Source organism: Microtus oregoni, unplaced genomic scaffold, assembly GCF_018167655.1.
Source record: "Microtus oregoni isolate MIOR12 unplaced genomic scaffold, Mior012 000005F_ref0000423, whole genome shotgun sequence".
Classification (NCBI taxonomy): domain Eukaryota; kingdom Metazoa; phylum Chordata; class Mammalia; order Rodentia; family Cricetidae; genus Microtus; species Microtus oregoni.
Window position 1 is genome coordinate 58,027,700 of NW_024543064.1, and position 26,858 is coordinate 58,054,557.

Below are 26,858 nucleotides of genomic sequence, written 5' to 3' on the forward strand. Positions count from 1 at the left end.
GGAGGTCTGTCCCTTTCTGAACGGAGACAGAGGAGTGGATGGGGAGGGGAGTAGATGGGAGGAGGACAGATAGAAAGAGAGGAGGGAGGGGAAAATGTGGTCAGTCTATAAAATAAATGAAAAACATGTAATTAAAAAATGCAGTGATGGCAACAAAAAAATCAGTATCTAGACCCTGTCCTGTGGCTTCTTTGTTGGAGTGATTGGTACAGTTTTCTCTTTTGGCCAAAATTGTCTGTTGAAGTAAGTTCACACCTGTAAGGGTTAAGACTCACAGGAAAATTTATTAATGAAATGAATGAATGAATAAAATAAATTATAAAAATTTATTAATAAAAATTTGTTTGTTTTATTATTCTTTTGCTAGTTCTGATTTTAGTTTTTGCACTTTGTGGGGGGTATTGAAAGAGAAAGAACATAAGTCAGATAGATAGGGAAATGAGGAGTTGGAGGAAGAGGAAAACATGATCAAAATATATCGTATGTAAAAAATGCTTTAAGAAAAAAAAACCACTATCACTCTCAAGAGCCAAACTCATCTCTAGAAATGAGGTGGAATTACACAGCAGAAAGTCACTGTGACCTACGCAGGATGTGGGGCTCAACCCGACAGCACAAAAAAAAAAGCTGGTGGCCTTTCACACAGACAGAGAAACAGCCACTGTGCTAGCAGCCGCAAGCTACAAATGGACCGGTGCTCCCTCTGGCACCACAGACAGAGTTTGAGACGCTCAGACTTCCCACTCACACTGCAAACATCCAGAAGTGAGAGATGACAGGATTCAGCCATGTGTAGGTCACTCTCGAGTATGCTTCCTGGTCCAGATGAAAAAGGCACTTTAATTATGAACCAGTAAAACAGTTCCAAGCACCTTCAACACTGGTTAGCGGAATGTAAACGTAAGCCATTTAGTTAGGCAACAGTCCTCTGAAATGCTTAGAGAAATTAGGACACTAAACTGAGGGTCATAGCAACTAGAGCTACCACTAATTACACAGCTACTAAGTACCATTCAGTTTGGTAGGGTTATGGAGGTCACTCTTAGGCAGGCTCTATTATTTTAGAAATAATAATTTAGAAATAATAATTTTAATAAATAATAATTTAGAAATAATTTCAGGGTTGGGTCTCAGCATCTCTTTGAACTGTCATTGCAGAGGCCCTGCCACTTCCTCCATCTTTCATGCCTGTGGTACCCACCCCTCGTAGTAGGTGTGGAGTTTTCATTTTTCAGAAATCTCTAGGCTGGCTAATAACAAGTTTTCTAAAAAAAAAAGAAAAAAAAATAGAAACAAAGAAGAAAATGTGGTCAAGTTTCAAAACAAACTAGAACCAAAGAAAATCCCAAAAGAAACAGGTCAAAGGGATTGGGATCTAGCTCAGATGGTAGTTGCTACTTAGTATTTGAATCATTGGGAAATCCCAGAGACCACTTTAAGCCTCAATATAAACCAGAAAGAAAAAAAAAATGAAAAGATTGCTCCCTGGATGCAGAGAGGATGCCCTGATACAGCACCTCAGTACCTAACAAATCACCTGGCACCCGATACGCTGTCTTGGTACCCAGCGAACAAGTTAGGTCCCACCGTGCCACTGCAGGCGTCTGTTAGACTGATCATCTGGTACTCATTACTGGAGAGAAAACGTCTCTCTACTCTAGTCCGCACAATATTGTGCACGGGACAGCTGCCTACTGTGGAGACAAAACATTCTTACCTGGGAAAGCTTGCTGCGAAGTTTCTAATCAAGTCTTGTACCAGTTGCAAATAATTGTTATAATATGAGATGCTTTTGTGGGCAGGCTTGTTTTTAATTAGGAGGGTTTTTATTGGGGAGGCAGGTTTCAGGGTAAGTCCGACTTGTCAGCACTTGCAGAAAGCGTCTATAGCGCGCCTCGTTTGCATATGTGCATTGAGAAGTGCTGTTATTAAATCCTGCTGTCATGCGGTCTCGGGCTTGTGATCCAATTTGTTTCAGACACACTATTTGTTTCAGCCTACTCTATCCCTGCCACCGATCAAAGCTTCATTCAGCTTTGCGCAGGTGAAAAGTAAACAATCCGCTAAAGCAAAACAGTGTTAGGTAGTGTCGTGGTTAGAAAAACCAGGGTGGGGGAAGGTGACACAAAGCATAGATGACATTTCCCCACGGTCACTGCGAGAGCATCCTTTTCGGGGGGGGGGGGGTACCTGCAGGAAAAGTGGCTCCCATCTGACTCAGCCTGTGATACTGATCAGCACCATCAAGTTCCTGCAGAGGAACACAGAGAGAGCATAAGGATGCGACCAGGGCTCTTTAAAGAACAAAGCCACCTCCCTCCGTGAGAAAAAAACGAGAACTCAGGGTGGCAGGGACAGAGATGAAGCAACTTCAAGATGATTCAACAAACAAACCCTTGCTAGCACCACCTACGTGTGTGCACCATGTGAAGCCCTAGCAGGGCATCTGCAGAAACAAACTACAGGGGACATTTTACCAGTGCAGGAATCTACTCTGTGTTGGCTCCCTTTATGGGTTTAGCTGTCTTGTTAATTAAAAGAACAGGAAGGCACAGAGCCCATAACAAGAAAGAGGGAAGGCGACAGTGGGAGAACAGGAGAAGAAGCAAAGATGTCCAATGTCAGCTGTGGTTACTAGAGCTGTGCTCCCTGGGGCTTGAGGCCTGAGGTCAGGACTGTTCGCTTCCCACTTCCACTGCAACCCTTCTGACGGCAAGTGTGGAGACTAGTATTATACTGCCAATAAAAAGTTGCCCCTTCCCCAAGAGTAAAAAAAACAAAAACCTACTGCCATGAAACATCTGTGAGCTGTTGAAAGGGTTCTGGGACATCTCCACTGGGGCCACTGCGTCATGATGGTTGGTCTCTCACGAGGCTATAGTCAAGGGGTCTCAGTCAAGGGCTGTCTTAGGGATGAATCACAGGCAGGATCTGTTCCCTTGAGGGATGTTGAGCTGAAGGCCTGCGTGCTGCTGTCTGCCGTCCAGACACTACCCTCTTGATCGCATCAGGTAAGACCTCTCCCACAGCGACTTGCCTATCAAAGCCAGAAAGAGTCTTCTTAAGATGGAACAACAACAATTTGCATTCCATCAGGGAAGCGGCAGGTTCTCAAGGCTGTCATGTTCCATTCACGGCACCAAAGTTACTCAAGTGGGGGTGATTACAAGAGGCCAAGAGTTACAGAGGCTGGCAGGCGGGAACAGCTCAGCTGCGGAAATCCACTCTGGGGGTCACGGCTCGCTCATGTCTTTATGTCTGGTCTATCTTTAAGTTATTACAAGACTCCAACATTCTCATGTCTAACTGTATATAATTTGACTTTTAGTTTTGAAATTTTCTTCCTTAGTGGAGCTGGTGGCATGGTAGGAGCAGTTCTTCTGCCTCAGCCTCCCAAGTGCTTGGCTACAGATATCTACCATCACAGCAGCTCACAAGTTGCTTAAGGTCTGTGTTGTGGAACACATCAGGAAAATATGATATTGCCCAAAAATCCATGATCTTACTGATAAAGTTGCTTAAAGTGAGGTGAGAGAGGTTTAAGGAGGTGAGTCACTATGAAGAAAAATACTTAGAAAATAACATTAAATGTTTGAGATCATGTGTTGGTCTTGCAAAGGACCCAAGTTCAGTTCCAAGTACCCAATGTCAGGCAGCTCACAATCACTTTGCATTTCTAGGGGGTTCTGATGCTTCTGGCCTACAGTCATCTGCATTCAACATGCATGCCCGCATGTACACACACACACAACTTTAAAATAGCTTAATAATTTTTAAATTGTTATGAGAAGAATTAATGAGAAGAAAATAACAATAGTGGTCTGAGAATTCAACAAACATAGTGGAGCAATACAGTGACTGTGTAAAATATAAATACGCTCTATAAATACACCAATTACCTGTTCATTGCACTTCATGATAGTGGTTTAAGGAAGTATCTGGACATGTTTTGTTACTAGTACAGCAAATCTAACTGCACTTGCTTGCTTAAAAAGTGATTATTTGATGAACTGGATAGATAGTTCTCAAAAGAAGAGATATAAATGGGCAATAACTACATTAAAAAGTACTATATGCTTATCCAGAAAAGAAATGCAATAAAAACTACACTGGTTCCTTCTCACCCTAGTCATAATAAGGATCAAGAAACAAATGACAAATTCTGGCAAACATGCAAAGCAAAATGAACACTTCCGCATTCTAGGGGGGAAGGGAAATTGATCCAGCCACTGCTGAAATCTGTGCAAAGGTTCCTCCAAAACTGAAAAATAAAGTTTTCCATATGATCTTGCTCTGTACCATTCCTGGGTATGCACACAAAGGAATCCAAGCCCGCTCACCATAAAAATACCTGCACACCCACATCTACTGTAGACACGCTGTGAAGTCAGCCTATGTGCTCACCAATAAATGAATAAATGATTATTTGCTTTGCTTAGCTGACAAAAAATGGGTTCATTGTGATGTCTTCACACACATATATCATTATACCTTGTTCTTACTCACCCACCCACCTACCCTTCCACACTGTACATCCCCAGTCTTGCTGTTCACTCACCCCACCAATGTCCCCCATTCTTCTGCTTTTATGCTGCACATCATCCTTTATCACTTGCTGCTCCCCACTGCCTCCCAGTGCTCCTTCTGCCTCACGTCCTACACACATACAATGTTTAAATCTAGATTCCACGTGTGACAGGCTTTGGCTTATTTCATATAACTTAATGATCTTCAGTTGCATCCAATTAACCGGAAATGTCATAACGTCATTCTTCTGCACAGCTGAATGAATTCCGTCATACGTAAGGGCCACACTGTCTTTACTTATCTACTGCCTGGAATTTAGGCTGGTTCTCTCTCTTGGCTGTTGTAAATACTGCAGCCAAGCACACCTGCACTCATCTCTGCCGTGTGCTGACACAGAACCCTTCAGAAATATACCAAGGAGTGGCATAGATGGGTCATATGGTTGTCTTATTTTCAATTTTTTTTGAGGAAGCTCCATACTGCATTCCACGGTAGCTGCACCAGTTTATGCTCCTACAGGCATTGGGCAAGAGTTCAGTTTCTCTACTTCCGCATTTGCTGCTTGTTTTCCTGATGGCAGCCATGTTGACTGCCATGAGTTAAGAGTCGCAAAGCAGCTCTGACAGACATGCTGGCTGCATTTCTCACTGTGCCCACTGTGTGACCTCCCTGGCAGCAAGATGCTTCACTGTGGTCCCTAAACGCTTGATGACCTCTTGGAACGCCAAGTCTCACCTCAGAAACAGGCATGCATACACTACATGGCAGAAACAACTAAAATTCACTCATTCCCCTTCATGAAGAACTTTTGAGTTTACGTCTTTGGATCCAGAATCTTAAAGATCTATGAGTGGAATGGCACCATACAGAAATCAATACTTGTTATAGTCAGATTATCCATAATCCACTTTATAATAGAATATATTGCAATTTGAATCATGAATCACAATACTAATTTGAGCAGTGTGATATTAATATCACAACATTCAAATCTTGGTGATTACAAAGTGAGCTAAATTAACACAGTGAGCCCAATAAAATGGAAATTTGAACGTACCTGAAAACTGGTCCCTGAACTATTTCTGATAGGATACAGACTAAAATAAAAGGGTTATTTTTCCATTACATTTCTGTTTCCACCCAACCCTGGAATAAGACCAGCTTCCAGAAGACACAGGCAACAGCAGGTGTGTGCCTCAGTGGTATGTTCACAGTGACTTCTACAAAGTGAGTCACGCGGGGGTCGGGAGAGCAGAGACCAGAGGGGAAGCCACACTGTGGCCACCAATATTCTCTTACATTCTTTGGGAAGCAGCACACTACTGCAGAGAATCCAGACCTGTGAAATTCAGGCCAGTTCCTTTCTGGTTAAATTTGGATCAAACAGTCTATTAAGAATTTCATTCAGATGGACTTTAGATTATATGGTCAGGACCTCCTCTGTACTGTGTGGTTATCATAATATTCTTTCAGAGATTCCTTCCCTGTCCCCCCTCCCTCTGTGTATGTGTGTGTCTCCCCCTTCCTCTCTCTCCCCCTCCTCCCTCCCTTCCTCCCTTCCTCCCTCTCTCTTTCTCTTTCCTCCATTCCCTTCCATCTGTCTTTCATTAATAAACCCGAGGTCGATCATGAAAATATTCTTTCCCCTAACTACACTCTATCAGTGGTTCTGCCACTCCAACAGGGGACTGAGGGAACAAAATATGACATTTTTCTAATTCTAGAACTCACTCTATACTAGGTACCACACTTCTGAAAGACTCCCCCACCCCAGATCTTTTCTCAAATTCAGTGTAATTTAAATTGCATCCTATTGTTTATGCTAAAATTGTCCCAATTTAAGCCGTTTGAAAAGTTCATCACAATCAGCAACATAGTTTCCTGAGCATAGTTAACACGTGTTTTTGAGATGAGGTCTCATTGTGAAGCCTCAGGCGGCCCGGGATTCACTATATAATCCAAGGGAGGCCTTAAATCAAAGCAATCCTCCTGCCTCAGTCCCCTGAGTTCTGGGATTTTAAGTGTGCACTACTCTAGCTGACTAATATTTCTTTGATAATTTTCTCTTTTCTTTTCTTTCTTTTTTTCAGTTTTTTTTTATTTTTTTTTTTTTATTTTTCAAGACAGGGTTTCTCTCTGTAGCCTTGGCTGATTTGGAACTTGCTCTGTAGACCAGAATGGCCTCAAACTCCCAGAAATCTGCTTGCCTCTGCCTCCCAAGTGCTAGAATTAAAGGCATGCACCACCACCACCCCCTGGACTGTTAATTTCAAGTACTAATGTAAAAGCAACATGCCAAATGAAAATTCCTGAGTTTGCTGCACATGCTTTTGTTAACTCTTGATTTTAACTAGCTCGTCACTTTCATTTCAGCGTGATGTGGCTGATGACCACATCAAAGGCTTTGAGATGAGGGTGTCAGGGTTAAAATCCTAAAACTGCTGCCATCATAATGATACTGAACTCTGGCTTACCATGCTTTGGTTGAAGCTTTCAGTTCGACTATGTCTTGGTTTGTGATGACATCTAGATTTCTCACTATTGAATGCCTGAGTATTTTCTAATCTACGAACGACAAAAATCAAAAGAATTTAATGCTGTCTTCATTTTCGAACCAAGTTCTGCTTGTTGTAAAGCTTTAACCCTGCCAAGGTTTTCTCAGATGTGCTGTCATTTAGCAGTCAACTTAAAAAAAATATTAAGATAATTGTTTTATTATTTATTTACTATATAATATAAATATTTTAATGACTATACATGATTGGATACTCATTTCTTACAAGCCAGTCTTAACCTGCTTTATTGCAAGTATAAAACATGGACGGTGAGCCGGGCGATGGTGGCACACGCCTTTAATCCCAGCACTCGGGAGGCAGAGGCAGGCAGATCTCTGTGAGTTCGAGACCAGCCTGGTCTACAGAGCTAGTTCCAGGACAGGCTCCGAAGCCACAGAGAAACCCTGTCTCAAAAAACCCCCCCAAAAAAAAAATGGAGGGTGTTAAATGATATGTAAACTTTTTTCATTTTCACATTCATTAATTTTTGGGGGAGTGAGGTGTGTGTCATGGCACACCCGTAGAGATTAAAGGGCAGCTTGTAGGAGTCCATTCTCTCCTTCCATCGTGTGGATCCAGAGATCAAACTCAGGTTTGACAGCAAGTCCCCTTCCCCACTGAGCCATCTCACAAGCCCAGCAATCTTTCTTCTTCAAGTGTGACTTTATATTTCTGTGTTGTGATTAATTTTATAGCAGAAATTACTGTCCATGCTAGAACACAAAAGCCAAAGGACCCATGCTGGGCTTGGCTTGGTGGGGGTGTGGCTGTTGTTCTTGGTCACTGGCGAGCTTTGAAGACTTAGAAGAGCGTCTGAGGTATGACGGGCACTTAACAAACACTTGTTGATGACGGTTAGGTGAAATGAACAACCAACACAGACCTGTACCCCATTGTGTGGATCCAGAAATCAAACTCAGGTTTGACAGCAAATCCCCTTCCCCACTGAGCCATCTCACAGGCCCAGTAATCTTTCTTCTTCAAGTGTGACTTTATATTTCTTCAACTAGATATGCTCGCTTTAGAGAATGAGCTCCACAGCTCAGACATGATGTGATATAATTAACAAGCAAGTTATTACATGTAAGAGTACAATATACCATGTGTGCACTGGAAGGAGTCCAAATCCACCCAACACGGCTGAGAGGAGTGGGACTGTGTAGAAGGAATGGCCTCAGTGCTGAGAGGGAAGCAACTGTCCCCTAGAGGTGGAAAACTCCTGATTTTGCTAAATAGTATTTTGATTCCATCTCTCATTACCGATACATTATTTAAATGTGGTCTTTCCAAAACAGGCATATTATGGGGGCATTTTGGATATTTATCTGATGCTTTTCTTTGGTAGTAGTAATCATTCCAAGGACATACTTGCCCAAAGGCCCATGCTACTGAATTGTTAACAACTCCTTGGATGCTCATATTGATGAAATTATATATAATTATTCTGAGTTAAGAACCAACTAAGTGCCGGGAGGTGGTAGTACTTTCCTTTAATCCCAGTGCTCAGGAGGCAGAAGCAGGCAGATCTCCATGAGTTCAAGGCCAGCCTGGTCTACAGAATAAGTTCCAGGAAAGCCAGGGCTACATGGAGAAACCCTGTCTTGAAAAAACAAAACAAAAAAAAGAGCCAATTATGTTTCATGTATAAAGTTACAAGGGCCAAGACATATAGTGACCAACCTGGAAGCAAAAATGTTCCACCAACACCCAGATTGTGGCTTTTAAGTATTATTTCCTACTCAAAAGAAATTGTTGGTAATAAGTATACAACAGGAAGTGTGCAAGATTAACACTAGAACACACCATCAGAAGTTAGAGATTTTGAGCAAGACCATTGGCGTCATGCCAAAAGAATTCAGGAACCAACATACAAAGGACCAACAACAGAGCTCACACATCAGCAAAAATTCTACAGGATTGAAGCAAACTAATTAAATCTATAACAATCTTCAAACCATTAATCATTTTCAGAATATGCTAGAGATAACTCATCACCTTGAAAACTTACGAGTGCGTCGGAAAACACTTTAGTGCTTGTCCTCACTTTCTTGGATGATGATGACCAAGCAGTGGTGAAGAGCAGGTCCTCTTTCGAGATAGTCCCCCTGCAAAATAAAGACAATAAAGATACCACTGTTCCTCAATCCCCTAACAATAAGAGAGAGGACCAGAGAAACCAGCGATGGGTGCATGCCTACAAGCTCAGCACTTAGGAGGCTGAGATGGGGAGGGCAAAGTTCAAGGCCAGACTGAGCAACTTGGTAAGACCCTGTCTCAAAAGCCCAGGATAAGAAGGGAAGGGAAGGATGAAAGAAGAGCATGATGACATAAAAAAAAAAACACAAAGTGGGATATGTGAATCCTGTAATAATTATTACCAACTAATGGAATAGAGAAAATTAAGCCTTCTGAAGAGGAGGTGGGTTGTATATAATTTGAAGAGTCCCAGAAATGATTCTGTATTTCCTTCTCGCCTCACCAGGAAGCACTGTACTTGGACACACAGATGACACCGTTTTGTCACTACTTTTCTCGGCCACTTACCTAATTCCATTTCCACTTTCATAGTGAGTTCGTATCCAGTGTCACACACTGTAACATCAACACCTCAGTGACCTGCATGATAGACAATACTGGAACCACTTTTACCCATTCCCTCTAGCCGTTCTCCAAACTTCAAGCCAGTTTATCATTTGGCTTGTCTTCCTCCTCAATTGTGAGCACTCCACTCGACCAGGATATGGCTGAAACCCTTCCGCTGAAGCTATGTTTCAACCCTGCTTCATTTCTCCCTGGGTCTGAGTCACAAACATGAGGTTGTCCTTCATCCTGAAGGCAGCTGGGCTCCAGGGACAGATAAAATGCCTAATTATCTCACTCTGTTGTCCAAGACAAACACATTAACATATAAGTCTTACATATGAAATACCATCACTCAAGTCTTATATTAAGGGTGTGCTATGGTGTGAGCTACCTGAAAAAAATATAGTTTGGAAAATAATTGCTGACCATGTTCCTGCTTCTTTCCTGTTGAGCCTACCACAGGTGCTGCCCTATACTACCTAGTGTAAAGGGCAGAGGCTCTGAAGCCACACAGGTTAGATCCCACCTCTGTGATTAGGTAATATGCAAGTTACTTATTTCTCTGATTAATTTTGTCTTATCTGGAAAATTGCAACAGGAGTGTATGTTACATAGGAGTTTTATGGAGGTGGAATGTAATACTGCTTTGAAAGCACTTGGAACAGGAAACAGAATAAGTGTTTGTTTTCCTTCTTTCAAGAATATTATTCTTTATAGAGATAATAGTAAATAACACAATAATATATGGGAAACAAGTTGAGCAGGTTTTTAGGGGGAAAGCCCATCGAGTTTCCTCGTAGGATGTTTCCTGTTGTCTTGTTTGTGCTTTTAAAACAAGGTCTTGCCCTGTAGTCCAGGCTGGCCTCAAACTTGCCACAATCCTCCTGCCACAGCCTCCCAGATGCTGAAATTCCAGGTGGGGGCGGAAGTGGCAATAAACCGTCGAGATTGGCGTTCTTCGAGTTCTGCTTGCTACCGGTAAGGACCACCCAGACTGGCGAGACGGGCTGGCGCTGTCCTTGGTGCTGGTAATTGCAATAGCGCGCTCCGCAAGCGCTGCCCCTACCCCAAATGCTTTTCCTTCCGCTGAGCAAAGCTCCCATTTCTTCCTCATGGAAAAATTCTCAATCATTCTGCTCATTTGCTTTTCTCCTGTATTACTGTGATTTTCTTGTGTTCCCTTTAAAGGAAAACAATTCTTTTTATTTTCTTATTTATAAATGGTTTAATCCCCAGAAACGTTAACTATACAGAAAGTAGCTTAGAAATTGGTTCAAAGTACCTTTGACTTTGCAAGCTTCTAAGAAGTCCAAAGCTCACGGATTACATGAAGTAATGTGATTGTGGTGACTATTTTAACAACTTCAGCACATGCTGGAGACGCAGCCTAGTATGCGAAAGGCCCTGGGTTCAGTAGCCAGTACTAAAATAATTAAGCAAACAGATAAAGACTATCTTCAATAAAACTCCTCTAAAACGTTCCCTGAACCTTCATCCAGAGTTAAACTCCTCTCTTTCTTAATACCAAAATACCTCGGTTAAAAAAATATATATAACTGGAGCACTGGACTGAGCTCCCAAGGTCCCAATGAGGAGCAGAAGGAGGGAGAACATGAGCAAAGAAGTCGGGACCACGAGGCGTGCACCCACCCACTGAGACAGTGGAGCTGATCTACTGGGAGCTCACCAAGGCCAGCTGGACTGTGACCGAAAAAGCATGGGATAAAACCGGACTCTCTGAACATGGCGAACAATGAGGGCTGATGAGACGCCAAGGACAATGGCACGGGGTTTTGATCCTACTTAATGTGCTGGCTTTGTGGAAGCCTAGCCAGTTTGGATGTTCACCTTCCTAGATATGGACGGAGGGGGGAGGACCTAGGACTTACCACAGGGCAGGGAACCTGGACTGCTCTGTGGACTGGAGAGGGAGGGGGAGAGGAGTGGGGGGAGGGGTAGAAGGGTGGGAGGAGGGGGAGAAGGGTGGGAGGAGGGGGAGGGAAATGGGAGGCTGGGAGGAGGTGGAAACTTGTTTTTTGTTTATGTTTTTTTCTTCTTTTCTTAATAAAAAAAATTATTAAAAAAAATCAAAAAAAATATATATATTAAAATGTATCCATATTAAAAGTTAAAATATAGAACATAGTCAATAGTCAATAAAAGTATATTAACTAAATTTAATTACTGGATCCATTAGAAAAAAATAGTCCCTACAACATCCTTAAAAGACAGACACCTGGGGCTAGAAAGATGATTCCGTGGGTAAAAGAGCTTGTGGCATAAACATGAGAATCTGAGCTCAAAATCATAGCATCTGCATAAAAACGATGAGCACTGTCTGGCTCACAGCTATCACCACAGTGTTGGGGGAGTGGGAGGGGCAGAGACAGAATCACATCCATTAATATCAACCTGCTGGTTTAGTATTTCCACTTGGTAGCAAACACCAGTGCCATTCATTCCAGCAGCTCAGATTTCCCACTATCTTCCTCTCTCCCATTCTACCTGGGGAACACCTGTGACAGCAAATATATTTGGGGCTGGTTCCCAAGAAAAAACAGAAACAGTTTATGCACGTCTCACCCAGAAGGAGACTTTCTTCCCTGTCGAAGACTAAGAGTTAAGCAGCCATCAACAAATACTACTTCAAGGGGAATCTCACAAACGGGTACCAGAAGGTGGGTTCTGAAGCCTTTGCTTTTTTAAAAATAAAACAGCCTCCCTTGAGGGCTGTCCTCATCAGCACTCTGAACCTGTTTTGGAAATAAGAACTGCCCAGTCATCCTCACGCATCTCCCCAGAGCTGTTTGGCAACAGGCGTACAGCTTGTGGCTCTCTTCCAATTTCACTGCAGCATCAGTTGTAACATTTTAAATCTGTAAAACGGTATGTTCCTCCCAACTCCCCTAGGAAGATTAGGGGGAAGTGCAGCACTTGATCTTTACATCTTCAGAGAAGGGCTTAATGACAGGTTCAGCCTGTTTAATGACAGGCCCAGCACCACGCCCGTGTTTTATTGTTTCATTATTCCTGCGTAAATGCCCTTTATTACACATGATAACTAAAAATCAAATACTGGCTGAGGTGGGTTAAAACAGGTAAGAGGGCAAACTAAGTTATACGGTGGACACGTGGAACCGGACCTTCGGGGTTGTAGAAGGAGGCCTGGCTAGTTACACACTGGCGGTCTTTGAACTTCCGGATTCCAGGGACCCTCCTGTCACAGCTTCCCAAGTAGCTAAGCCCACGTCCAGGGATCTTATTTTTAAGACCTACTTTTGTATGTGTGACGTTATCTCTGTCTCTGAAACATTATTATTTTAACTTCAGAATTACAACCACAGCTCAAAGGGGGAAAAAAAGTAAAAACACGCAAAACAGGATTCTTGGAATATTTTACTATTTTTTTTCTGGCTGACTAAATAGTAAGGCATGGCCAACAGAAAATTGCTCTATCTGTCGCAAGGTGTGAAACTCGTTAAATTCAGATACCACCTAGAGATGAACTAGCCTCGCATGACAGATGCTGTCACTTTCAGACGTCTTCAGAAAGTGGGATTTTTTTTTTTCCTAAAGACTTTCTTTCGACCTCGATTGCAAGGGAACGATTAACGTCTCCAGAGCGAAACCCGCAGGCCTGGACTAAATAAACGCCTCTGCTCCGCCTGCTGGGTACAGACGCTCAGCTTTTTCAAAAATAGCCAACCCACCGTGTTGTGAACTCAAGAGCTCACTCTTCTGCGCATGCCTCTAGGACCTCAAGAGGTGGGCGGTGTTGGACGAGGGGCGTGGTCTGAGGGGGCGGGGCCGGCGGCGGTGCAGAGCGCCAGCCGCTGCTCAGTGCCCGCGGGCTCCCCACCGCGCCCTGGTCGCCTGTGCCGGCCGTGCGGTTCCCAGGCGCTGGCGCTAGAGCCCGTGCGCTCCCAGGACAGACACAGAAGCTGCTGGACCCCCCCCCCCCCGGGAAGCGGAGGAGTCGCTCACCGACCAGGGTGCTGCAGTCTCGGCCAGCGGAGGACCATCCTTGCCGCTTGCGGCTGCGAGAAGAGGACAAGGGCATGCTGGGCGGCGGCAGTGACGCGGGCCTGGGCACCGCCGCCGCGCGGGGGCAGGTGGAGACGGTGCGGCAGCTCCTGGAAGCCGGCGCGGATCCCAACGCCGTCAACCGCTTCGGGAGGCGCCCAATTCAGGTAGCAGGGGACCCCGGGGCCTCGCCGGCAGGGGGCGCACGAGCACGGTGCCCTCCGCGGCTGCGAGTTGTGACCACGCACCACCTGGGCAGCTGGCTGGTGCTGGACGTGTGCGGCCCAAGGGGAGGCAGGTTTTGAAAGAGCAGAAGCTCTGAAAAACAAAAATAATCGAAAAAACCCACCGCACTTGTGTGGCTTTTTCTTCGTTTTGAGATGCTGGGTCTGGAACCCGCGACTCCGTGCATGCTGGGCGGGCAAGTGCGCTACCCTTGAGCAACGTCCCCAGCCTCCCGATCTTTGTATTGGTGGGAAAATACCAATATTTATTCTGCCATCTTACAATTACAGATACAAGGCCGACATTCTGGGAGCGAAGTGGGAAAGGAAGGGTCAGACAGAGGACGACACGGTAAAGATGCGTAGATAGATTACCAGTTACACGGCCTGGATTCAAGGAATTTCACAAAATTGTAGTATGGAGGGAGAGCATTCACTGAAAACTTGTAAACAACGGCATGGATATTTTCTTTTTTATTCTCCTCAAAAACCAAAACGCATTCACTGGACTAAAGATTTCCCAAACCCAGCGCTTAATTTCCTGTATGCGGGCAGTGATATGGTGTAGTTTTTCACTGTTTAATGCGAACAGGCAAAGCGCTCCCTACAGAATTGTTGGGTCCTTTCAGAATGAATGGCAAGGCAGTTCGGTTCCCTAAACTTTCTCTTAATTTGTTCAGTGTTTACTAATCCTGCTTTAATTAGTGTTGACTTTATTTCTTGACGATCGAACACAATGGTTTTGTAGTCTGTTGATTATTATAGCAGCCTTTGTTGTTCACCTCCATCCCTCTCTGGAACTAAGGAAACAAGGACTCTTATTAATAGTGTGGATTTTTAAGAAAATAAGTATTCAGCCCTCTTGAAATTTTAGGGGAAAGAAGTGTTTAACAAAAGAATATTTTAAAGCAACAAAAACATTATAAAGTGATTATAAAGACCTTATAGAAAAGATTTTCTTATAATCTTATTTTCTGTACCGAGAACTTTTAAATCTTCCTTTTGTGACTGTAAAAATAGCCTTTACCTCACTAAAAGAAATAATAAGATTAGCATATTTCTTGAAGAAAGGAATGTTTCTAATGTTCATGTGATAAAAACTGACACATGACTACTGCCTCTCACTACATGTAAATTTCTAAGCCCATAGACCAAATGTTTAGGACAATTAGATACCTAAAATTGTTTTATTATTAATATTTGCATAGCTACAAAATAGCTACTATAGGATCACATCTCCAAAACATCATTTTTCCCTAACATATGCATCTTTGTGATTTAATTGCTACCAAGTCAAGCTTTTTATAGTCTTTTTATATAGAAAAATACTTCTTAGCATTAAATTTTCATACAATGTAAATGAATGTCAATTTCATATTACAATGGATTGCTCTAAATTTTCCACTGTATGTCACACTAGGTTTAAGATATTATAAGATGCTAAACATTTACAACAAATGATTTGTTTCTGTAATGTATAAGAAGCTTGGAACATGGTAACTTTCTTCTGATCTCCACTTCTAGCTTAAATGATCAGAGTACAGTTTGTGAGCGCAAACATTTGACACGGAAAGAGCAAAACCTTTTTCAAACTGACTTGTGTGTTGTTTCCTCCTCTAAAGCACTGCTCTAACTTCCAAAGCAGAATAAGCAACAGTGAGTACCTATTTTACATGGTGCCTCAGTTTGCTTTCTGTTGCTGCGCTGATAATCATGACCAAAAGAAACCTGGAGAGAAAGGGGGTTATTTGCTTAGATGCTACATTGCATCACCATAGAAGTCCAGGCTGGAACTGAAGAACTGCTTCCTGATTTGCTTCGCAGGCTCCAGTTCAGCCACCTTTCTGACATCTTCCAGGGCCACCTACGGGTGGGGTACACCTAGAGTAGACTGGGCCCTCCCCATATCTATCATGAGTTAAGAAAATGTCCCACAGACTTGCCTACACAGGCCCATCTGAGGGAGGCTTTTCCCAGCGGAAGTTCCTCTTCCCAAATGACTAGCCTGTGTCAAGTTGACAAACCAACAAGCATATATGGTTAGACCTAGAGGGATAAAGAAAGCAGTCTAAAAAACAACATAAAACGTTATCAAGCTTGGCTCTGGTGTCCTGCCTGCAAGTTATGCAATGCTGGGAAGTAATCAACCAATACCTGATTTGACTAAAGGCTCACTCCACAAGACGGAACCCATCTCCAACACTTCTTGGGCAACCAAAAACCAGAACTAAAAAGTCCCAGGTCCTACGGGGGGGACACCAAATAGTACTGTTTTAAAAAAAAAGCACTAAAATGACTCATACTGACATCCTACTGTACTCATAGATCAGTGCCTTGCTCGGCCATCACCAGAAAAGCTTCCTCCTGCTGCAGATGGGAACAAATACAGAGACCCACAGACAGACACTATGCTGAGTGTGAGAGACCTCATGTCAGTGTTTCCACCAAATCCCTCCCCCTCAGAGATCAGGAAACCCTGAAGAAGAGGAGGCTGAAAGAAAGTAAGAGCTGAGCAAAGCTCATATGAGCTCAGGGAGACTGAGGCAGCATGCACTGGGCCTGCATGGGTCTGCACCAGGTCCTCTGTGTATGTTTGGCTTCAGGCTTAGTATTTTTAAGGCTCCTCTGTGGGTCTCTGAGTCTTGTGCCTTCTCTTGGGCTCTTTCCCTTCTGTTTGTTTGGTCCAATTTCCAACATACTAGTTTTTGTTTTGTTATATTTTATTTTGTTATTATTATCCCTTAGTAGCCTGGATTTTTTTTTTTTTAACAAGAGATAGAAAGGGCGTTAGTCTGGATGAAGGGAGGTAGGGAGGGGCTAGGAGGAGTAGAAGGAGGGAAAACAATCAGGATAAATTATGTGAAGGAAAAAGGTCCGTTTTCAATAAAGGGACAAATAAAAAACAAATAAAAAGCCCGGTTCAAACTGAGCTAAGAAGTCACTTAAGATAAATCCCTCTAGCCCAGTATTCCATATTACAAATAAACAATTTGTCTGCCCCTTCCTGTTACTTGACCTGTAGAGAATAAAATAGAATCTATTTTGATTTCAGCCTAAACTATACCGGGAGTGAATTACACAGGCAAATGAGAAACCAGACACCTGAGGTTTGCCAGCTCCTTCGCTGGCTGGCTCTACGTGTGCCCCCCCCCACCCCATCCAGACTCACCCTGAGCACTCTCTTCCCCCCCCCCAGGTCATGATGATGGGCAGCACCCAGGTGGCAGAGTTGCTGCTGCTCCACGGAGCGGAACCCAACTGCGCTGACCCTGCCACTCTCACCAGACCTGTGCACGATGCGGCTCGGGAGGGCTTCCTGGACACACTGGTGATGCTGCACAAGGCAGGGGCGCAGCTGGATGTGTGTGACGCCTGGGGCCGCCTGCCGGTGGACCTGGCTGAAGAGCAGGGCCACCGGGATATTGCGAGGTATCTGCATGCTGCCAGTGGAGACTGATGCCAGGTTCCTCAGCCTCCCGCAAGGACTTTTTCTCACCTCAGCACCGTGTAGGCAGACTGCAAGCATGAAGGGAGTGTGTACAACCTACAAGACTTCCAAAACTCAAAGCCTACCCAGGACGGCAAAGCCAATCAGAATTAACTCCCTAAGTGTTTTCCTGCATCTGGATCTGGTCCTCTGCCCTCACCCTGAAGCCAAAGGGATCACCAATTCGATTTCATATTGTGTGAAGTTCCCGGGGGGCTCGTTACCCTTCAGGGTGTGGTGTAAAATAACAAGGGAGTTCTTGAATCTCCACAATATGATGTTGCAGTGGAAAGGGGGAATTGAAGACATTTGGGAGGGAGCTGTCAGTACCTCCCCAGGTGAACTCCAAATGCAGATGGTTCACAGGCTAGAGGGGAACCCTGGAGTCTAGATGGATACCACCAAAGTGCACCTGGGGCTTTAAGCGCTGTGATGTGCCCATGGTGATTCACCTGCAAAATGGCATTCTGTTGAAACTGTGGACTCGCCCCCAGCTCCACCTGGAAGATAGTGTAAGAAGATGAAGGCAGATCTCTGCTGAACTCTGTGAACCACGGTGGCTTGATGCTCTGGTTCCTGACAGACTCGCCCTACACAAAGTCCAGTGGTGAATTCCTATGTGGCAACTTGTTCTATGTAAAATAGCTTAAGAAGCCCTTTAGGTAGGCGTTTCCTACATTTGAATTCTTTAGTAACAGTGTATCTAAAGAGTTAAGCTTTTAACAGTGTAACTTCCCGTCCTCGGCAGAGGTGAGACTGAGGTGCAGCTTGTTATTCTATGGTTGGTTTTTTTTTTCCTTCCCTTTTTTTCCTTCTTTTTTAAGGCAGCACTTTCCGCTGTAGCTCAAGCTAACCTCAAGTCAGGGCACCCCTGCCTTAGCCCCCTAAGTACTGGGCTTATAGCAGGCATCCCTTCTGTAATACAGTGTCTTAGTCAAACTATGACATGTGGCAACTCCTAGTGACAATGCACACTCTGCTTTTGTCCTTGACCTGTTTATTTCTCTGATCTTTGCTTCCTGTATAGTGAGTGTCTCAGGGGGGCTATTCTAGGTGCCCTTTTAAATGGCACATGTACCTGTTCTAGCCAGCTTCAGTGGGCTATCTCCTAGAATTTAGGACAAAGAGGAAGGGTATGAACTTACTGAAATTAAACGACAGCTTGTGATCTGCCTTGCTTGTCTACTGAACAAACTGTGGATACACTCTGTGGGGCTTCCATTTGGCTTGGTTCATTACAGCATTGAAACGATTGATTCATCTTTGTTTTAATAAAGAATAAGCAGTATAGAGAGACTCCCAAGATGTGAATAATCTGGCGTTCAAGTGTATTTCCAGAGCACTCAGGTGAGGTGGCTCAAAACCATGCACAAGTCCAGCACCAAGGAAGTTCAATACCTCTGCCTCCACAGGCACCTTCACTCATGCCCCCCCACACACACACAATTTTTTAAAAAGCTAAAATAAATCTGGGGCCTGGAACGAGGTCTCAGTGATTAAGAGCCATTGTTGTTCCTCTAGAGGACCCATTTAGTTCCCAGCAACCATATCAGGTCCAGAATATTATGACCTCCACAGGCACATATACATGGCAGGCACTCAAATGTTCACACAAATTTTTAGAAAATTAATGTATTTCCCTAGGCTTACCACTAACTCACAAATGTTAAAAGATTCAAAAGTGCTCACGGCTTCTATCCTTTATAATAAACCTATTTTTAAAATATGCTTACTTATAGTAAAAAATGTAAGATTTGTATTTTATGCTTCTAGATGTCAAATATAGTAAATATTCACCCAAAATAGAGAAGAGGAACTAGAAAAATTCATTTGAGAGTAGAGACAAGGAGGGGTGCCTTTTAACTAGTTACACAAACTCCCCTATCAATTCCTTATTTTCCAAATTAGCACATTACCAAAGATGAGTTGAGAACTAGACCCCATCTTCTCAGGGAAGGGAAACATGTTTATCGATACAGTTTTCACTAGGCATGCTTTAAAACACATTTGTTCCTTCAACACTTAAACCTTCCATGATGTGCAAAAGTAAGTCGATTTGGCCCCCAAATGTGGATCTTTGAAAGTTTACAAATAATGGAATTTATTTTGGCTTGGGGAACAGATTTGCAAGTCTGGCATCCAGAGGGCCACACCTTCTGTGGGTTTCTTGCTACATCATAATGTGGCAAAAGTCATCATGTGGAAGACCCTCCCACCCCTAAGAGGGCTAAGTCTCAAGCAGTTGGGCAGCTCCCATTAATTAACTCATTAGGGTGGAGCCTGTTCTAGTCTCATTCTGCTGCTGTGACAAACACTGACCATAAGCAACTTGGGGAAGGAAGGAGTTTATTTGACTCCAGCAAGGGAAGCTAAGCCAGGAACTCAAGGCAGGAAGTAAAGCAGAGACCACAGAGGAAGGTGCTTATTGGCATGTTCCTCTGCACTTGATCATCTTGCTTTCTCATAGAAACCAGGACCACCATACCTGCAGAGGCACCACCCACAGTGGGCTGGGTCTTCCCACATGAACCAATAACCATGAAAATAATCAAAGATTTGCACACAGGCATATCCAATAGAGGCACTCCCCAGTTGAGGTTTCCTCTTTCCAGGTGACTCTAATTCACAAGAACTACCCAGCACAGTGGTTCCTTGGTTTCCAGCACTACTCAGCACAGAACCACTGGTTAAGTTGTAACCACTGCTTGAGGAGACACAGTTAAAGGATAGCAGAGGCTCGTTCTGCAGGTGCCATCTCATTACCCTTCATACCCATGACTTTCTCTTAAGCTCTTTGTTATGGACCCACTCATCCTTTATGTGTGTTGCTCAGCTCTGCTGAAAGAACAAATTCTTGTGGGTAATGAGATGGCTCAGTGGTTAAGAGCACTGGCTGCTCTCAAAGGACCTGGGATCAATTCCCAGCAACCACATGGCTGCTCAGAGCTGTCTGTAATTCCAGTTCCAGAGTATCTGACACCTCACGCAGTCAGATATGCAGGCAGAACACCAATACATCTAAGGTAAAAATAAGTTTAAAAAAAAAAAAACAGATCCTCAGGGAGCTCCCTCATTAGCTGATGACCTATTGCTGACTAGGGAGCCTGTCCTGAAGCTCTCTCTTGTAGACCAGGTTGGCCTGGAACTCACAGAGATCTGCCTGCCTGCCTCTGCCTCCTGAGTGCTGGGATTAAAGGTGTTCTCCACCACTGCCTGGCCTCCTGAATCACTCCTTTGTGATGATCTGCACAATCCTCTAGCATAGAACTAAACCACATAATAGTGGCTGATCTTCCATCTCCGGTGGTAGTGAGTTGACCCTGATGACAAAACTGGATCTTCCTGGTTTTTGTACCTGAGCATCGTGCAGCCTCTGAGATGTAGTTGGCCCAATGAACAGAAAGGTAATTGTAAATAATTATTATTCAAGGTGGGGGGAGTAAAACTTATGATTGCTACATACTAGATTGCAAATATCAATGCTTACTCAGAAAACCAAGTTTCAAGGAATAATAAAGTCCTCCATGTGTGTAAAAGATATTCTACATTTCCCTTTACAGTTTGCATTATAAGTTTAACTCATAATCATATGCATTTGTAGAGTACAAAATGTTAGGATTCCTAGCCAGGCGGTGGTGGCGCACGCATTTAATCCCAGCACTTGGGAGGCAGAGGCAGGCGAATCTCTGTGAGTTCGAGGCCAGTCTGGTCTAGAAGAGCCAGTTCCAGGACAGGAACCAAAAGCTACAGAGAAACCCTGTCTCGAAAATCAAAAAAAAAAAAAAAAAAAAAAAGGTAGGATTCCTGAGCACAGTGGGGAATGGCTGAATCAAGCTAGTCAACACATTCATCATCACAAGCAGAACTAGGCTAAGGGAAACACAAAGGCCACAAGCCCTCCCATATGTGAAGACTCTGGAACTCACCAATGCAGATATTTAAATACCACTCACAGAAGGGAGGCATGTCACAAAACTTCAGAGTAGAGGAAAATGTTTGTTTTGCTTTTGTCTTTAATTCTAGTAAGTATTGTGGTAAATACAGTAGAGTGTGCAGATTTTAATGTGCTACAACAGAAAACTGCAGACAGTTCCTACCACAATGACTACTCTTTTGTTCCCACTATACCATTCTGTCTTCAAATCATGAATGATACATGGATAAACGGGTATTTTCTAAAGTGCAGAAATACATGATCTTTCTTTTACCTTCTGGGGGTGGCTCTTCTCATATAAAATCTCAGAAGTGTAAACGTATTAAACATGATTTGTACTAGCTTTCAGAGACTAACTCCCCCCCAAAAACTCAAAAGTATCAACAGAAATCTTTCATCTCTGTCTAAAGAGACTTGCTAAGTCCTCCTGTAAGAGACCCTCCCCCATCCTAGCTCCACTCCCTGGGGATTCCACCTCTTGGAGAGGCCCCAGAGTCCCCTTAACTCTTTCCTGCCTAGCCTCTCAGCCTTCCCAGCTAGCTCACCTCCATCCTTTTCTGTCAGTCACCGACCTGCAGCTACACTGTCTACCGAAGACCCCCAGTGGCCACATCGATCTGAGGTCCAGGGAGACAATTTTCTCCACCTCCCTGGCCTCCATTCTCCTTTCCATAGTTACTCTTACTCCTGTAGCAGCCTGCCTGCAGGACTTCCTCCCATCCTAACTCCACTCCCTGAAGACTCCATCTTTGGTGCCCCTCTCAGTCTTCTCTCCCAGCCCATCAAGCACTCCTTTGTGTCCTTCACCGACCCACAAAGACACTCTCCCAGGAAATCCCAGTCATCACATTTGCCTAAGATCCAGAGTGGACAATAGCAGCCAAAGAGGGGAGCAATCAGTCAACAAAGACAAGACCAAATAGCTACACCACAGAACACCTCCGACATCATAACTCCAGATGTTTAGATCCAAGTACCAAAGCACAAACATGAACACCCAAGACAGTATGCCTCCTCCAGAAGTCAGTAACCAGATTGCAACAGGCTCTGAGAAGTTCAGTTTAGCTGAAGCACATAAGAACCTCAAAATGGCAATTATGAGTATGTCCAAATCCCTTAAAGAGGGCATGAATGGATGCCTTAATGAAGACTGTAAAAACACAAACAGCTGAATGAATAAAAACATCTCAAGACATGAAAACAGAAACAGAAAATATTTCACTACAGAAATTCCAAATTGAAATATTTAGGATGTGAAACAAAAGCCGCATAGATATTCCTTCTAAGGTGAAGAGTAAGTTGTTGCTCTCTCCGTGAAATGGAGCCCATACCTGGCACTGCTAAAGTGGCCAAGAACCTAGAGCAAGAACAAGTCACAGTCAAGGGGAAAACCCACTAGCATTACTCTGCTAAAGAAACAGCAATACAATGACTCCTAATGACACACTGCTATAGCTATACAACAGTTCCTCGCTGAACCACATCAGTGAAGGTTCCCTGCAGATGGGAACTAACACAGAGGTCCACAACAAGGTGCTAAGAGAGAGACTTTGAAGCACCCAGTCCTGAATGAGGTGTCATTATCAAACCCCTCCCCACAGAGCTCAGGGAGCTACCTGGAAGAGGAGGCAGAAAGATTTTAAGAGCCTGGGGGATGGATGACATCAAGGCAACTGTGTCTTCGAAACACAACAGGATTGATAGACCTATGAACTGTGGCAGCATATACAAGTTGAAGCACTAAAAGGGTGAAGTGGACACTGGGTCTCACCGCTAACCAGGAAGCTACCTACAATTGATACCCACTGGCTAAGGCAAATTTGTTTTCTTCTATGGAGTCTCACTGGGTATGTCAGCCACACCTCCAGGGCAGGTCCCATACTCAGAAGGCCAACACAACACAAATTCAATGGTATATTGGTGAACTTTCTGCTTCCTTTTGCTTTGTCATTTTTGTTTTGTTTCATTGGTCTTTTAATTGTTTTTGATTTTTGTTTTTGTGGGTTCAGGGGCTTTTGCCTTTGTTACTTGTTTGTTTTTGAGAAAGAATAAGACATAAAGTTGGGGGTAGGTAAGAAAGTGGGCAGGGGAAATTAGCGAAGGTAAAAAACATAATCAAAACATATTGTAAGAAAAAATTGGGCAAATATTATAGAATACTCATTTTCATACTGAGCTATAAAAATGAAAAATATAATTCTAACCATCATTTAAATAATCAATAGTGGCCAAAAATAGAATTTTAAGGATATATTATTATATAATAGCTTCAAAGAAAAATCACAGAAGTGGTAATATAAATCCTCCATTTGATTTGTAAAATCCCTTAGCTTCTCCTTTATTCCCTTTGGCCCAAAGTATTTGAATTTGCTAGTTGAGGAAGAGTGACTCAGAAATTCATTATCTCTTAAAATACAAATATTTGACATCTGTTACTTCGTTCCCAACTTAAAGAAATGGCGGGATAATTCTCAGTGACAGCTTAATATAATTAAAAATAATTTTTAAAAATTTATGAACTCCACAATAGTGTAGTACATTGTTTTATTTGTTTTTTGTATAAAGCAAAATCAAAACATTCTTAGAAATCAACCACGACCTGGTTGTACTGAAATGGTGGACTGGACACAAACTAATTAGGCTCAAGGCCATCTGACACACAGTTTGGGTAATGTGTTTGTTAGCAGTGCTGTGAGGGAGCTAAGGTCATCAGGATGGAGCCCTGCTAAATTCAATTGGCTTTGCAAATCCATGAAACAAAGGCAGCTAACTATTGTCACAAGCCTTTTTCCTCATTCCATTGTAAAACTACAGAAGAATAAATAAACCTACTAACTTCTGTGTATTAGTCAAAACACACAGACCCTCTCCACTTGACTCCCAGAGGCCGTGGGAGTCAGGCTTCCCACTACAATCCCTTACTCACTTAGTCTTTCACGTCTCACCGTGGTTTTTTTTTTTCCCCTTTGTCTAAGCATAGGGTAACTTACTGTAAAAATTTGCTCTGTTCTAATGGTTCTGATTACTTATTTATGAACTAAGAAATAAAAGATGTTCAAAAGAGGGTCAAGATTCATAAAATCCCCCAAAAGATTTGGAACAGCATTATGTAGATTGTTTTTAGATATTTCATCTCTATATAACAGCGAACAATGCATTGTCCAGTTTATCTTCAGCTAGATACTACTAATACATTCCCAACTGCCCTTAACGGGAAATACTAAAACAAGTTATGTATGTATTTATATAACAGTTAACAGAGACTTTAATTGCCTTTACAATGACTCTTTGACTATTTTTTAAATGAAAGATAAGCTAATTTCCTTTGATCCTGGTGCTTTTCATGGCAGGCTCAAAGCTTCACTATGCCAATACTGTACCACTCTAAAAAAAAAAAAAAAAAAGCAAAGCAGTAGGATTAAATATCCACAAAAGTTGCAGGATCTATCCGAAGCAGCCTTGCATATGGCAGAAGCCAGTGTCCCCAGATGCAAAGAGGTCTGCTACCGTGTGCATATGACCATCTAGCCACAACCATATTCTGATTTGGTGGGCATATTCCCATTACTAGCATAACTATTGATTAATTTATGAAAATTCAAGTTAGTGTTATTTGCTGTCATTTCAACATTCAATTATTACTACTCATGACTGGATGGACAGATATTATATCATTAAAACTAATTTCAAATACTTAAAGAAGTAATAACAGTTGTACCTCAATAGTTTGAAAAAATTCTCCAATTCTACTTGAAATTCCTGTACAGATTAGGGGAATGAAAAGAAGAAAAACTAAGCACTCTTTCATGTTATTAGTTAATTTAACATGTGACTGCTAAGCCACATAACTTTAATTATCTCAATTTCCTTTATATATAAATATGGAAACTGGATTAGGGTCTTTCTACATTCGTATCATTACTAAAGTTCTATGCTTTTTGAATCTCTGTATATCTTACAGTGATACATGTATGTTGTATGTATATATATGTCTATATACAGAGGAAGATAGATCTGTGTTTACTTGTGAATATTTATTTCCATATCTTATTAGCAATTATTTTTGCCATGAGCTAAGCAAAGATATATAAGGGACAGGGACAAGAGGGAAAACACCGAAACTCTGTGCTCTGGAGAAAGGAGAACCCTTTAAAATGTTACTATAAGTCCATTGAGAGTTCTACCCCGGAACCACCCCTGCTGCACGGGTTCACTAAAACATTAACAGAGAAATCTGACAAAGGCCATTGCAACAGAAATACATGGCTTAATGTAAGTCTTTCTCAGTTCATCTTAGTTCTGATTTTTCTGGTGCTTTTTCTGTATTTTTCATTCTACTGAGACCCCTGAACTAAATAGTTTCTTATAATAATCTAGGCAGGCAAGTTTGATATAGAATATGGGGATTAGCTATTATAAATTAATATCAGTACACTGAAAATGTAATTTTTGTGTGATTACATGGCAAGGCTTTCCACTCTATGTTTGCGTAAGAATTCAAAGAGAACATGGACTTGCAGTGGCTCTCTGGGGACTCCCAAATCAAAGAGTGACCTGAAAGGTTTCTGTATCCTCCCAAGAAACGTAACATTCTTCAATCCAGTCTCTGTATCTCATTAGGCTGAAAATAATTTCATTATATGCTACTACATATTTTATAATATGTTTATGAGATAATTAAAAACAGTAAACAGTAACAGTCTAGTGCATTCACAAAAATGGACAACTCGGTAGGTAGGTTACTGGTAACAAGAGTTTCTTCTTCCAAGGGTGACAACAGGGAAAATGTATGCACCGTAGCTCCTTGCCTCTCTAGGGATTAGGATGCCCCAAGATCTTTCCCTTCGCCTTCATGCTGTACTCCTGGCTGGAAACAATCTGATCACCTTTACTAGTCCCCTCTCTGGACAGCCACTGAAACCGAGTGTTGCCACAGCAAGCCCACTCTAGGATTTGCAGTGGCTTTTTTCTGTTTAAATCTTAAACAGAAAAATGGAAGGTTGTCTTCTGGGGAAAAAAATTAAATGGCACTTCATTCTATTTTCAAGCCTTTTATATCATATAGACATAATAGATATAATAAATGATGATGTTGGCCCCATTAGTTACTGGAAAGCAACAAGTTCAAAAACCTCTTTCTCTGGAAAAAATTGGGCCCCAGAAGGCCCCAAGGCTCAGAAAACACTGGAAAAAATTCATATTTGCTAATCAGCTCCAGGTTTACTCGACAATAATTGATCTGTGATGGTTACTATAATTCTTGTTGATGGCAAACTTTGAAATAGTTCAGAAAAGTAGCAAGTATTAAATAAAATGTCAGACTTTTATACTATTTTGTTTGTTTTTCGAGACAGGGTTTCCTTTATGTAGCCCTGGCTGTCCTAGAACTCTCTCTGTAGACCAGGCTGCCCTCAGATTCACGAGATCCACCTGCCTCTGCCTCCAGAGTGCTGGGATTAAAAGCATGCACTACCACACTTGGCTTTTAAACTATTCTTACTATCCAAAAGTAACTAACTGTTACT

At 42.6% G+C, this 26,858-nt stretch overlaps 1 protein-coding gene across 2 annotated transcripts in view; it reads left to right on the forward strand.

Moving 5' to 3' along the window:
- Nucleotides 1–13,462: 13,462 nt before the first annotated feature.
- Cdkn2b (cyclin dependent kinase inhibitor 2B) overlaps nucleotides 13,463–26,858 on the forward strand; it is a 40,995-nt gene continuing 27,599 nt past the window's right edge. Inside the window, exons 1-2 of one of the 2 annotated variants that reach the window (XM_041652856.1) lie at nucleotides 13,463–13,855; nucleotides 17,109–18,631. In XM_041652856.1, coding sequence (XP_041508790.1) covers nucleotides 13,724–13,855; nucleotides 17,109–17,369 — 393 coding nt within the window. In that variant the 5' untranslated portion in view covers nucleotides 13,463–13,723 and the 3' untranslated portion in view covers nucleotides 17,370–18,631. Of the gene's footprint in view, nucleotides 13,856–17,108; nucleotides 18,632–26,858 lie in introns of those variants that run through there. The other variant, XM_041652855.1, reaches the window with a different exon arrangement.